Source organism: Heptranchias perlo, chromosome 27 (genome assembly GCF_035084215.1).
Source record: "Heptranchias perlo isolate sHepPer1 chromosome 27, sHepPer1.hap1, whole genome shotgun sequence".
Taxonomy (NCBI): domain Eukaryota; kingdom Metazoa; phylum Chordata; class Chondrichthyes; order Hexanchiformes; family Hexanchidae; genus Heptranchias; species Heptranchias perlo.
Window position 1 is genome coordinate 28,308,202 of NC_090351.1, and position 13,521 is coordinate 28,321,722.

Below are 13,521 nucleotides of genomic sequence, written 5' to 3' on the forward strand. Positions count from 1 at the left end.
CCTCCTCATCTCAATCTTAAATGACCGACCACTTGTCCTGAGATTATACCCCCTTGTTCAAGACTCTCCAGCCAGGGGAAACAGCCTCTCGGCATCAATCCTGTCAAGCCCCCTCAGAATCTTGTATGTTTCAATGAGATCACTTCTCATTCTCCTAAACTCTGTTCAAGGCCCATTCTACTCAATCTCTCCTCATAGGACAACCCTCTCATCCCAGGAATCAATCTAGTGAACCTCCATTGCACCGCCTCTAAGCCAAGTGTATCCTTCCTTAGATGAAGAGACCAAAACTGTACACAGTACTCCAGGTGAAGTCTGACCAAAGCCCTGTACAATTGTAGTAAGACTATAGATGTACGGTTGAATTGTAAATTGGGTGCAGTGTGACATTGAGATGCCAGTTTGGAAAATGAGAATATAAAACTGATATTTAAACGTGGGGCTTTACTTTAACCTAACCTGCCCGCCAGGAAGCTAATAGGATTGGATCAGGATTGAAGTCATTGGAAAGTAAAATGGGCAGTGTGTGAAATAGGTACCTGATCCAGTCCTGTCAGTTTCCTGCCGGGCAGGTTAGATTATAATTACTCACTTGGATTTTGAAACATTGAACAGTTCCATTCCCAATAAAGCCAATGACTGACAATACTTCACCTCATGTGAAGACCATGGTCATGATTCTTGCACAGGCAACAACTCAGAGGATTCAGACTAACAATTTTATTTTATTTTCACAGGCTATGTGGTTACTCCCCTTTCTATGAAGATACTGAGCCCAGAATGTTTGCTCGAATTTCAGAGGCTGACTATGAGTTTGACTCTCCATTCTGGGATGATATTTCTGAGCCTGGTATGTGAGCAATAGAAGTAAAGGGTGTATATATCTTAATACATTGCGGTATAGGGAGAGTAATCCATGAGTGACTGATTTCCTATCCCATCAATGAAGGGTATTTTGAATGGGCTGTAAAGCCCAGGTTTGGAAATGATCCACAGTGTCTCAAGGTATATTCTGTCAGTACCATAGTTTGCAGGAATTAAACCATAATTTAAATCATTTCATTAGGACGTACATTTTGTACGTAGTGGAACTTTGCAGTACCTGACACCTTGCATTGACTATCCTCTGCTGTACCCAAGAGAGTTTTACCCTGGTATTGTCAAGCTACTTTGATACTGCAGCCTGGGGCTTGGGAGAGTGATTAAACTGTGCCACTCGCCCACATTTCCCAGTCGATAGTCAGCTGGTCTTCCTGTAAACCAGCTGCCCCGTGGGGTCTGTTATTTCAAGCATTCACAGATTGGCCAGGAAAGTTTGGCTAGTTGGCATGTGCAAAGTCCTGACATCATGATGTGGTATCATGACACCGCTACCAATGGGGCATCCCTGCCTCCGAAGCAGCATGTTTACTGGCCATGGGGACATTGGTAGCAGTCGGGAAGATGCTGCAGAAAACGGGTCTCCTGGCTGCCAGTCTTAAAATGACCAGTAAATGTATCTTAATGTTACCACATAGCTGCAAGAAACTCACTCAGAGCTGCTGCCATAAAACAATATAAATGCGGCTGTAAACAGTATGTGGATCCTGTGTGTGGTGTTCAAAGTGCTACAGACTATCTACATGCTATAGGTTCAAACTACCTGAAGAGCTCAACAACCCACCAAAAATATTTCTGATTTCAAAATAATTTGGGAAATTTGAATTTAACCACCTCACGTACGAGAAAACATTTTAGTGTAAAAGCAGTGTATCCTTTATGTATGATATCATCAAGGGGCAAATGAGAGTGAGGAACTTAAAACAATTAATGTCAGTAGAGAAAAAGTACTAGACAAACTAATGGGACTAAAAGCCGACAAATCTCCTGGACCTGATGGCCTACATCCTAGGGTTCTAAAGGAGGTGGTTTGCAGAGATAGTGGATGCATTGGTTGTGGTCGTCCAAAATTCTCTAGATTCTAGAACGGTCCCAGCAGATTGGAAGGTAGCAAATGTAATACCGCTATTCAAGAAAGGAGGGAGAGAGAAAACAGGGAACTGCAGGCCAGTTAATCTGACATCATTCGTCGGGAAAATGCTGGAATCCATTATTAAAGAAGTGGTAACAGCGCACTTAGAAAATCATAATATGATTAGGCAGAGTCAGCATGGTTTTATGAAAGGGAAATCATTTTTAACTAATTTATTAGAGTTCTTTGAGGATGTTATTAGCAGAGTAGACAGAGGGGAACCAGTGGATGTAGTATATTTGGATTTCCAAAAGTCATTCGATAAGGTGCCACACAAAAGGTTGTTATGCAAGAAAAGGGCTCGTGGGGTTGGGGGTAATATATTTGCATGGATTGAGGATTGGTTAACGGACAGAAAACACAGAGTAGGAATAAACGGGTCATTTTCAGGTTGGCAGGCTGTAACTAGTGGGGTGCCGCAAGGATCAGTGCTTGGGCCTCAGCTATTTACAATCTATATTAATGTCTTAGTTGAAGGGACCGAGTGCTTGGATACTACTTTCCCATCTACATACGAAGGTAGATGGGAAAGCTGTGAGGAGGACACAAAGAGTCTGCAAAGGGATATAGACACGTTAAGTGAGTGGGCAAGAAGGTGGCAGATGGAGAATAATGTGGGGAAAGGTGAATTTATTCACTTTGGTAGGAAGAATAGAAAAACAGAATTGTTTTTAAATGGTGAGAAGCTATTAAATGTTGGTATTCAGAGAGATCTGGGTGTCCTCGTACAAGAAACACAGAAAGTTAACATGCAGGTACAGCAAGTAATTAGGAAAGCAAATGGAATGTTGGCCTTTATTGCAAGGGGGTTTGGAGTACAAGAGTAAGGAAGTCTAGCTAAAAAAAGCACAGGCACTTCTGTTGCAATATAAGTCAAAGTGCTTATGACAAGGTTTGTAGAGTGTGTTGATGTGCTAGTAAATGATCCATCTTTCTTGAAGACTTGAGCTGTTTCTTGGACAGATTTTCCCAATACATGGACAGAATCCATTGAAATATAACAAAGCACTGTCAATAGCCTGAAGTAGCCCACTGGAAAATCTTAAAAGTGTGTAAAATGGTGTTGTCTTATTACAAACTGGCCTTGTGTTGTTTTTCATTTCTCTTTTCTCATTTCCTTAAACAGCGAAAGCCTTTATCAAGCACTTGTTGGAGAAGGACCCAACAAAGCGCTTCACTTGTGAGCAGGCTTTGCGACACCCCTGGTAAAAGCAACTATTACACGATGGCTTCAAATCAATGTGAACTGTTTTAATTTCACTAAAGTACAGTGAGAAAAAGAACTGTGTCAGAGAAGAGAAAAAAATAAAATAAATATCACGTACTGAAATTGTAGGGCATTAATATAGGCTTTCAATTATTAGAAAGGGCTTTGTGCTGCAACACGTGAATCATGGGACTTTCCCATCATGTAAAATGATACGAGTATTTATGTAGAATATATTATGAATTCAATCTATGATGGGGGTAGAGTGGTTGAATTATTGGTCCTAATTAGAACTGTATGCTTTGCATCGACTGCATTTTGTGTGGAATTCCTGAAGCTCCACAAAGTTATGTATTTCATAGAAGTGATCTACCATCTATAAAGGACACAATCTATGAAATACATTGGGTCCCTCAAACTTTGTGAGTTTATATGACAGGTGACGTTGAGGGAAGACAAAAGTGTGATGAAGTCAGAGGAATGAGGGCTTTGGGAATTGAGGTGTAGGTTGAAATCACTGGGGATGAGAATGAGGAAGAGAGAAGGGAGGTCACCTCATGACCTTCATTTAGTGCCGCCTCCCGATAACACAGTCAGATTGGTTTGTCTTGCTTTGTTTTTGACATGGGTGGAAATAACTGCACATGATGAGATCGTGTGGTGCTTTAATACTGACCTGGACATTATATTACTTCATGGCTACTCAAAAAGGGCAATAAATGGAAAGAGAGGTACTTGCAGTGGGCTTGTGAACATCAGCAGTGATAACCCTGACCCCGTCCCTCCCCCCACCAAAGAGAAATTGGTAGTAACTATGCAATATTGCAAAAGCTCACACCAAGTCTGCAAATAGTACCAGCTAAAAAAAATCTCTAACAATAAGCCCTATGTGTGTGGGAAATGTTGATTAAGAAGCAGATCGGTTGATTCTTGGTCATAATTTGGTGATTAGCTGCTCTGTGATCTCACGACTCACCTATCTGCTGAACGGTTCTTCCTCTTTGACCCATGACAGGATTACAGAGAACACAGATCCGCACCGTGATATCTATCGTTCTGACAGCTTTCAGATTACGAAGAACTTTGCAAAAAGGAATTGGATGGTGAGTCTGACTGGAATGTATTTCAAAACTGTTGCTAAACCTGCCACTGCATTTCACTTGCTGATGTTTATTACACAAAACCATTACATCTATTATGTATACATATTATACGTGTTATATTCTTTCAACCTTTAAATGTAATTCTGAAAATAGTAGAATAAATATGTTGTTATGTTACTACTTTAATGCGATCGGTGCAAAATAATAAGCAGTTGGTCTTCCAAATGGATCATCTAATTCAGACTAGAAAGGGTCCTAATTTACCATAATCACAGTTTAAACATGGCACATGGAGGTTGTGAAAAAGGTACAACTTGTGTATTGAAATCAAAATGAGCCTTATCGGTGAAGAAGCAGTTGAAAATGGAAAAGACTAGTGTGTTTTGGGAACTTTAAAAATTAATGTAGTTTTAAATCAAAACTACGAGGATGAATTTCCCAATTTCCCAAAGGCCTCCCACTCTGACTCTGTCACTTCAGCAGATGCCCCGTTTACCTCTGTAAATGGGATTTCTGCCGAAAGTTATAATGGCAGAGGAGAGGAGCTGCGAGGAAATTCACTCCCAATGTCGTATTTAAAGCAAATTGTTTGAAAACAAGCAGCTAGCTTGCGATGCCAGAAATACAAATCCACTGTGGTATTTAGAAAACATAGAGATTTTAGCACAGGAGGAGGTCACTGGGCCAGTCTCACCAGCACTGAAATTTTAGGCCACTTTCGGCAGCTGATTTTATACCGTCCCATTTTCCTGCTTTCCCCCATACCATTTTATATTCTTATAACCCAGTATCTTTTTGAATGCTGTGATCAATTTAGCATCAATCATCACTGGTGACAAAGCGTTTCTAGGTCTGTTAACTCTTTGAGTGAGAAAGTTTCTCCTAATCTCTCTGTAGTATAATGAAAGAGAGTTTGATTAATGCAGTCTGTATCCACTGGGAATTTCCTCACAGCTGCTCCCGCTCCGTCGCCGCAACTTTGCAGGAAGTGCGGCAGAAACCCCATTTATACAGGTATCGGGATTTCCACTGCACTTCCGGGGCTGTTACGGCAGAATAGTGGGAGCAGCTCCGAGAAAATTCCTGGCCATAGATTTCTATGAAATTGTAACACAGAAGAATGTCATTTAGCCCACTGTGCCTTTTCCATGCTTTAATGACAAATGCTGCTGATACAACGGGGAGCTGATTTGGAACAGTTATTGAGTATAACTGTAAGAAAGCACCGAATGTACACACATGTGCACACAAACATGTACACACATGCGCACACATACACACACTGATCCTAACTCGCACCAAGTCCTGTTCATCCATCACCCCTGTGCTCACTGACCTACATTGGCTCCCAGTCCACCGACGCCTCGAATTTAAAATTCTTATCCTTGTGTTGAAATCCCTCCGTGGTCTCGCCCTTCCCTATCTCTGTAACCTATTCTAGCCCTATAACCCTCTGAGATCTCTGCGTTCCTCTAATTTTGGCCTATTGTCCATCCCCGATTTCCTTCATCCCACCATTGGCGTCCGTGCCTTCAGCTGTCCAGGCCCTAAGCTCTGGAATTCCCTCCCTAAACCTCTCTGCCTCTCTACCTTTGTCTCCTCTTTTAAGCAGCTCCTTAAAACCTACCTCTTTGACCAAGCTTTTGGTCACCTGACCTAATGTCCCCTTCTTTGGCTTGGTGTCAGTTTTTGTCTGAGTACGCTCCTGTGAAGTGCCTTGGGATGTTTTACAACGTTAAAGGCACTATATAAGTGCAAGTTGTTGTTATTGTATAGACAAATGGCAACTAGGTCCGTTGGTGTTTTTCTTGCTCCCCTTACTGTTGGCAATGATAGTTCCCAAGCATTTTATCCTAATTCTCTGACTATGTGATTTCATTGGCCCTTTCCAACATCCTTCCGTTAACAAATGCTATCTAAAACAGATTAACTGGTGATTCATCTCATCGCATTTTGTGGAAACTTGCTGCGTGGAAAGTGGGTGACATTTTTGTTTCCACAACAACAGTCATTACACATAAAAAGTAAATTATTGTATTTATGAAGCAGTTGGAGATGTTTTTGTGGGACAAAATAAAGTATGATATAAACACGAGTTTTTTTTAAGAAAGGAATTTAATTCAAAGCTCCTTCATTGTAACTTTGATTATACATAGTGCTTAATTCATAAGTGGTATTTTTCAGTCAAAAACTATTGCAGATGAAGGTAATTTTTCAGATTTGATCATTTATTGCCTGACTCTCTCCCATTCAAAAAATACTCCTGCAGTCTGGTGAGAATGATGCAATGAACTGGTTAGTTCCATTACCAATGTTGCGTCACTAGAGGACACTAGTGCACTTAGTAAATCCAGTGTGCCTTTTCTAAATAAACCAGTAAGGAGATACTGGGTTGCCCCAGTGCCATCAAACAAAAAAAAGAAACAAAAGTAACTCCTTTTTAGAGGGGCACAATTAATAATCTATTAAAAAAAAGCAAAGGAAACTTATAAACTTAAATAATAATGTTGTTGCCAGTATCCAGTCCACACTCAAGTCTCTGCGGTGCCTACTGGTTGCGGAAGGCCTCGAGCATACTGGCGGACACCTTATGCTCCTTCTCCAGGGCCACCCAGGCACGGACAAGACCGTGGAAAAGAGGCAGGCAGCCAGAGTGACCACCCCCGCGGGCCGCGTCCAACCTGGACCTGTAGACGGTTACTTTGGCCAGGCCCAGGAACAGACTCACGAGGAGGTCCTCTGACTTTCTCGCCCCCCCCTCCCCCGACCCTGCACCGGGTGGCCAAAGATCAGGAACGTGGGACTGAAGTGGAGCCAGAAGGTGAGGAGCAGCCCCTTCAAATAGTGAAAGAGAGGCGGCAACCTCTCACAATGAAGTGTGTGAAAAACAATGTTCTATGAATTTTGCATTGCGGTGAAGATTATTGGAATTCTCTTAGTTATATTGTACTATATGTTATCATGGCAGCACTGGTGACCATTGTATTACCAGCTTAGTCCATCCTTTGTTAGCAGGAGTACCTCATCCACTCTCTATTTCTGTATGTTTGTGACTTACTGGATCTCTTTTCTTTTCACAGCGAGCAATCAATACTGCTGTAATAGTGAATCACATGAAGAAGCTGCAATTAGCTTCAGACCAGAATTCACGGGTGAGCAGCTGCAGTTGCCACCAGGGTGACTCCAAACGGTCCTGTTTACAGATTTCTAAGAATCTGCCACAAGAAGGATCCAGGCATAATTCAGCTCTGAATCTTTCATCAATTGGGCCAGCACCGTTGACAGCAAACAAAGTTGTCAATCAGAGCACTGCTGCAAACCCAGTTCCAAAGAAACCTCCCCATCAAAGGACAAATGAGCGCTCGTTGGCCTGTGAGGCTTCGGCTGTGAAAAAAAGTGATAGACCATCCAAACAGGACGTGGCTGCTAGCTGTACAGTAATCGGCAACGTGCACATTGGGACTGTGAAAAGAAGAAAGCAGGCAAAGGTTTCCAGTGCCATAACCAAAACTCTTCAACCAAGTGGAGTCAATGCTAAAGACCAGTATGTACTGCATATTTCAAACTTTTCATTCAAAATGTAAAAGGGATCCCTTTAAGGCCATTGATTTTATTAGATTGCAGAAGTGTGTGTGATAATGGGGTACCAGTCTGAGGCACAGGTTCCACCCTCTACTGCCTCTCTGGGGAAGTTTCTGGACTGTGCTCAGAGCCCCTCCCCCAAAACACAAACACCACTACACCGGGGAAGGTATATGAGAGGGAGATTCCCCCAAGTGTTACCTAACACCTTCTAGTGATCATCTGATGATTGCTACTAGCAGAAGCCAGGGACTTGCTCTCTTGTCTGCAGCAAGTAAATGACTCAATAAGAAAATGGTGGGAATTCACCCTGAATGAATACAACAATTATTCATTTGCTCGACACTCTCCCTCTCCAAAAAAATGAAACATATACTGAAAATGTATCTTTTAACATATTTTTATGTACTGTGTATAGAAATAGTGCATGAGGAACACAAAAGAACAAACGTGCAGCAAAGGTGCAGTTTAATAGTGTCTTCTTTCATTTCAGGGCAGAGTAGAAGGAACTTTACTGTGCATCTAGCCATACTGAACTGGATCAGGAGTATTTGATGCTGATGCCATGTGCCAGTTCCATTCTTTGCCCTTCACCTAACCTTGCTGAATTCAAAAAAAATTACATCCAATATGTTATAAATGTTACATTAACATTTAGGAAACGCATACACCTACTATCTATATAATATTTTAGTCTTGCATATAGCGTGCACTTCCCGGAAGTGTCACACTTACTTCCTGTAACAATTTCCCATTACACTTTCTTGATAAATCCCATATTGTTATGAAACAACGGATCCTTTGACTCATCATAAGCACAAGAGATCAGCTAGTAATTTAAAGTTATAATTCAATAGTTAATATTTTGAAAAGATTTGGAGAATTACTGCACAGCCCATAAATTACTCAAGTACTGCACTGAAAAATAATTTGCAGCTTACTTTTCTTGAGGTAAGTCCAGCTTGTCCTGGAAACGTAAAGACCAAAAGCCCTATTGGCCAGCCCACTGTCTAAAATGGAAAGTAATAGAAAAATAAGAAGTAGGCAGATTGGCTGCTAACTTTCTATGGTCATTTGCCATTTCTTCATGTTATCCAATAGATTTGCATGAACTCATAGTTCACTGTTATATCTCGGCCTCCATTCAGGCTCACATGACCAAATTTTCATGATTCTTATTTGGATTGAAGAGTCAAAGTTGAGTAAGTAATGATGCTAAGCCCCTAATATCTTCAGCACACTTCGTATCTGCTAAATGTGCTAGTGACTTTTGGTGGTGGTACATTAATACTGAAGCAACCCTGTTCTTTATTATAGTAAGGAATCTTACAACACCAGGTTATAGTCCAACAAATTTATTTTAAAATCATAAGCTTTCGGAGATTATTCCCTTCGTCAGATGAATGAGTGAAAAGGTTCTCAAATCGCATATCTTATAAAAACTTGATGTCTGTGTCGATATGCGCAATCTTCATCTCCACATCATGGCTACTATCGACACCACAAACTGCCGGCTCACAGTGTTAAGGATCTCCATGAAGATTGCGCATATCGACACAGACATCAAGGTTTTATAAGATATGCGATTTGAGAACCTTTTCACTCATTCATCTGACGAAGGGGATAATCTCCGAAAGCTTGTGATTTTAAAATAAATTTGTTGGACTATAACCTGGTGTTGTAAGATTCCTTACATTTGTCCACCCCAGTCCATCGCCGGCATCTCCACATCATCTTTATTATAGTGACAGTGCCCAGTTTGGACATCTTCAATCAGGTTAGAACGTCACTGGACACATGGGCACAACTAATACTGGTTACTAGGGTGAATGACTACTCAAGATGGCTACCTGCCTGACTTCAGAGAGTTTATTTCACAGGTTTGTTGAGTAAGGATAAATACATTTGCATCAAAATCAAACAGGTGCCCGAAGAGTTCATATCTGCGGTTTCATGAACTTTGGAAGAGTTCAAGGAATCCAGATTGAACCAAGTTTGACATAAAACTATGATAATAGAGCATGTATTAAAACCTATCACTTCCAAAAATCCCTGAACCCTGCATGCTAATTCATTTTATGCCCATTTGATTTGATCACAGGTTCACTGATTTCCCCCGATCCTCGGGTGTTTTCCTCAGGTAAAAAAAATATCATCTGTTTACTACAAAATGCTGATACAATTCTCAAAGGACTATTAAAACTATCAGAACACAGTGATGCAGAAATGCATTACCACAGACTAATTGCAGAAGGACCCACAATATTTGAGTTGTGCTTTGTCTAGAAGCATCCCATTGTCTACTAATCACTGAGTTATCAGTTCGAAGTTAATGACGGAATGTGAAGTATGGCTGATTAAAATGTTGAACAATAGGTTTTTAAAAAAATCATCTGCATCTTTCATTTTCTTGACAGATCAACTGCATATCAAATTACGATCCCAAAGAAATGTCATAACATTGAACAGGGCACCGCAACACAGACTGGTGTGTGCTTGATTATGTAACTCATGCCATTGGAATGGGTTTGGTTGCCTTCACTTGTCAGTAAGTAATTAAAGTTGTGATGCGAAATGTAAGCAAAGGAAATCACAACTATTACAATTGTGAAATCAGGAAAAATAAATGAAATACATTTTTAATCACAAAATGAAGGGGCAAGGACAGTACCTACAGTGCTTAGAGCATTTGACTCCCACCTAGCAGACTCAAGTTTGAATGTCAATCGTGACTGATACTCTCATTAATGTTTTCCTCAAGTGGAGGCTTTACCAAATTCATTCATCTTGTCTGGGGGTGTCAGAGAATTTTGCAGAGGGAGGAAAAGGATGTGTCTGTACTGTTCAGATGCACATTGTGCAGGCCCACTATGTAGTGATATTGAAAACAAGCACAGACATCTCTTTGGGGTACCTTTCTTCCTCAGAAAAGAGGGAGAAGGGAGCTAAGAATAAAAGAAAAAAATGCCATGATCTGAGGGAGCAATCCAACCTCATTAAGGGTAGGGAGGAAGAATTTCTTTTTCCCTTACCACCATACTACGGTCACTTGACAATCTGCCTTACTCCCATATTCATTCCTGACTCTTGATGACCTAGGAAGTTGAATTTCCATAGGGGTTCATGTTGTTTCTGTGGATCTTCTGCCAAATGATCAGGAGAACCCCCACCGAGATTCAACCCCCTTCATATCAGTGGATTGTCACATTTGTTGCAATACTTTACATTCATAAAATAACGAAATATCTCTAATGTAAATAAAATGTAATCTGCTTTATGTTAATATTATATCTGGTTTATATTTTGTGGATATAAAAATATCCATGATTTATGTAATGAAAATTGTGCAGTATAACAGTTTATTGACCACACCTCGAGGTCAAGCACGTTTTTAACGGTCCAATTCAAAAAGCCAATAGCGCCAATGGAATTGTATGTTGGTAATTCTGCTATTCAATTGTTGACTGCTTTTTTCACCTTAGCCCCCTTTTTTCATCTCTCTAGGAGAGAGAGTTACATTTAAATATCAGTGTTTGTTGCTCATGTCGAGCTGACATTAGTTCTTTTCATAATTTTTAGTATAAGTAACACCATTACAGAAATGAATGGAAAGGAAAAATTGGGCGGGGCGTATAATGGACGGCCAATTCGATATCACCCATTTAATTTAAGCAAAGAACTGATGCCATTTGGGCTTTCACAAAGGCTGTTCAGAAGTTCGATGAAAATGTTGTTTACTAGAATGATTCCATGGATTCCAACTTTAGTTATGTTGCTAGACTGGAGAAACTGGGGTTGTTCTCCTTGGAACAGAGATGGCTGCAAGGAGATTTGATAAAGGTATTCAAAATCATGAAGGGTCTAGACAGAGTAGATAGAGAGAAACTGTTCCCATTGACGGAAGGGTCAAGAACCAGAGGACATAGATTTAAGGTGATTGGCAAAAGAACCAAAGGTGACATGAGAACAAAGTTTTTTACACAGCGAGTGGTTAGGATCTGAAATGCACTGCCCGAGGGGGTGGTGGAGACAGATTCATTCGTGGCTTTCACAAGGGAACTGGATAAGTACTTGAAAGGAAAAATTTTGCAGGGCTACGGGGAAAGGGCGGGGGAGTGGGACTAGCTGGATTGCTCTTGCACAGTACCGCGCGGACTCGATGGGCCAAATGGCCTCCTTCCATGCTGCAATTTTTCTATGATTCTGTGATTTTATAATAGAGCAGCTCTGCCTATGTAAGAGGGCTAAGAGCTTTTAACATGTTTTGCTATCAATCATAAAAGAGAGCGGGATGTGGACACTAAGACAGTTTATATTTACAAACAGCTGGTTTGAAACAAAACCATTACATTTTCCTACTAGGTTTTATAATTCACGCAATTTATACTGGCATCATGCATTTGGGTGTGGGCACTGCAAGTAAGACCTAGCTTCAGAAAATATAAAATGTTAGTAATGTCCAATTTTATAAGTTGTTATGCTAACTATTTGGAATTTTTATTTTAAACAAACATTATTCTTTATACTAGGTGAAACAAGTGCCTGCTCAATTGTACCTGGTTTTCGTGGAGAGTCAACAATTACAAGCAAGTTACCATAGAGAAGATATTTCACGGAAGTGAGAAAGGACATGTGTAACAATGTAATGGGGGTACATCTTGTGATAGTTGCACCCCATTGAGTTGGAGACCACTGAAGAGTAAGTCCAGAACAAATAGAAGAAAGCTATTGAAATGGAGCATTCCATTAAATGAGTGTGCAAGATTGCGATGGATTGGGCTGCTGGGGCACTGGCTGATGTTTAATGTGAAATCTTCCTCTAATATTCAAGTTTTGTTTTGTTTATCCGTAGAGTAGCAGTATGGTTTTGGATCTACACAAGATTATTCATTCAAGAGCAAAGAAAAGCATATTTATGTTGGAACAATTATATCTAGCTTTCATTTTTTTTTGCTTTTAATTAATAGAATGGTACATTTATGTAGCATTTTGTATAAGCGAATTGCATATACAATGAGATTCAATGAGAGATTTGGTTCAATCATTATCCAAAGAAATTGGCTCATGGTAGCTTTGATGTCACAACTCGTGAGGTATCAGAGAAACTTAGCATTGCACACTTGCTGGACTTCAAGTATTCACGACTGTGTCGGGTACCCCGCTACTTCTGCAGAAAGGAATCTCTGTACCAACATTGTAGTGAATTGAAAAATATGATGAAATGCTGACAGTTCTATACACTTTTATTGTATTTAAATTGTATGGTATAATCATGTGACATAATAGTTATAAAATTTGTAGACTATGGTCGTTGTATTTGCAACCTCACTACTTATTTGTCCAACAGTCAGGTCAGGTCCACCAGTATGATTATCATGGGCGTTCTGTAAAATTAATTAACGCTAATCTTATAAGCAACTAAACAACAAGCAGAACTTAGTGCGGCGATGAGAGCTCTCATACAAACAGAACTAACTTACCAGTGAAATGTATAGGACAGGTCCACCAGACTTGTATTTAATATTAAGTGGCATACTGACATAGTTCTGTAACTCTGTGTAAAGGTATATTTTGCATAGTCAGTAGTGAAGCCAATAAAATCAAGAACTGTATCCAAA

At 40.3% G+C, this 13,521-nt stretch overlaps 1 protein-coding gene across 4 annotated transcripts in view; it reads left to right on the plus strand.

The window, feature by feature from the left end:
• The window catches only part of LOC137344493 (calcium/calmodulin-dependent protein kinase type 1B-like), a 34,997-nt gene extending 21,476 nt beyond the window's left edge, over positions 1-13,521 (plus strand). For 2 of the 4 annotated variants that reach the window (XM_068007521.1, XM_068007523.1), the window contains exons 8-13: positions 738-850; positions 3,138-3,216; positions 4,234-4,321; positions 7,402-7,865; positions 10,321-10,391; positions 12,433-13,521. In XM_068007521.1, the coding sequence (XP_067863622.1) occupies positions 738-850; positions 3,138-3,216; positions 4,234-4,321; positions 7,402-7,865; positions 10,321-10,391; positions 12,433-12,503 (886 nt within the window). In that variant the 3' untranslated portion in view covers positions 12,504-13,521. Of the gene's footprint in view, positions 1-737; positions 851-3,137; positions 3,217-4,233; positions 4,322-7,401; positions 7,866-10,320; positions 10,452-12,432 lie in introns of all 4 variants that reach the window. The other 2 variants (XM_068007522.1, XM_068007524.1) reach the window with 2 other exon arrangements.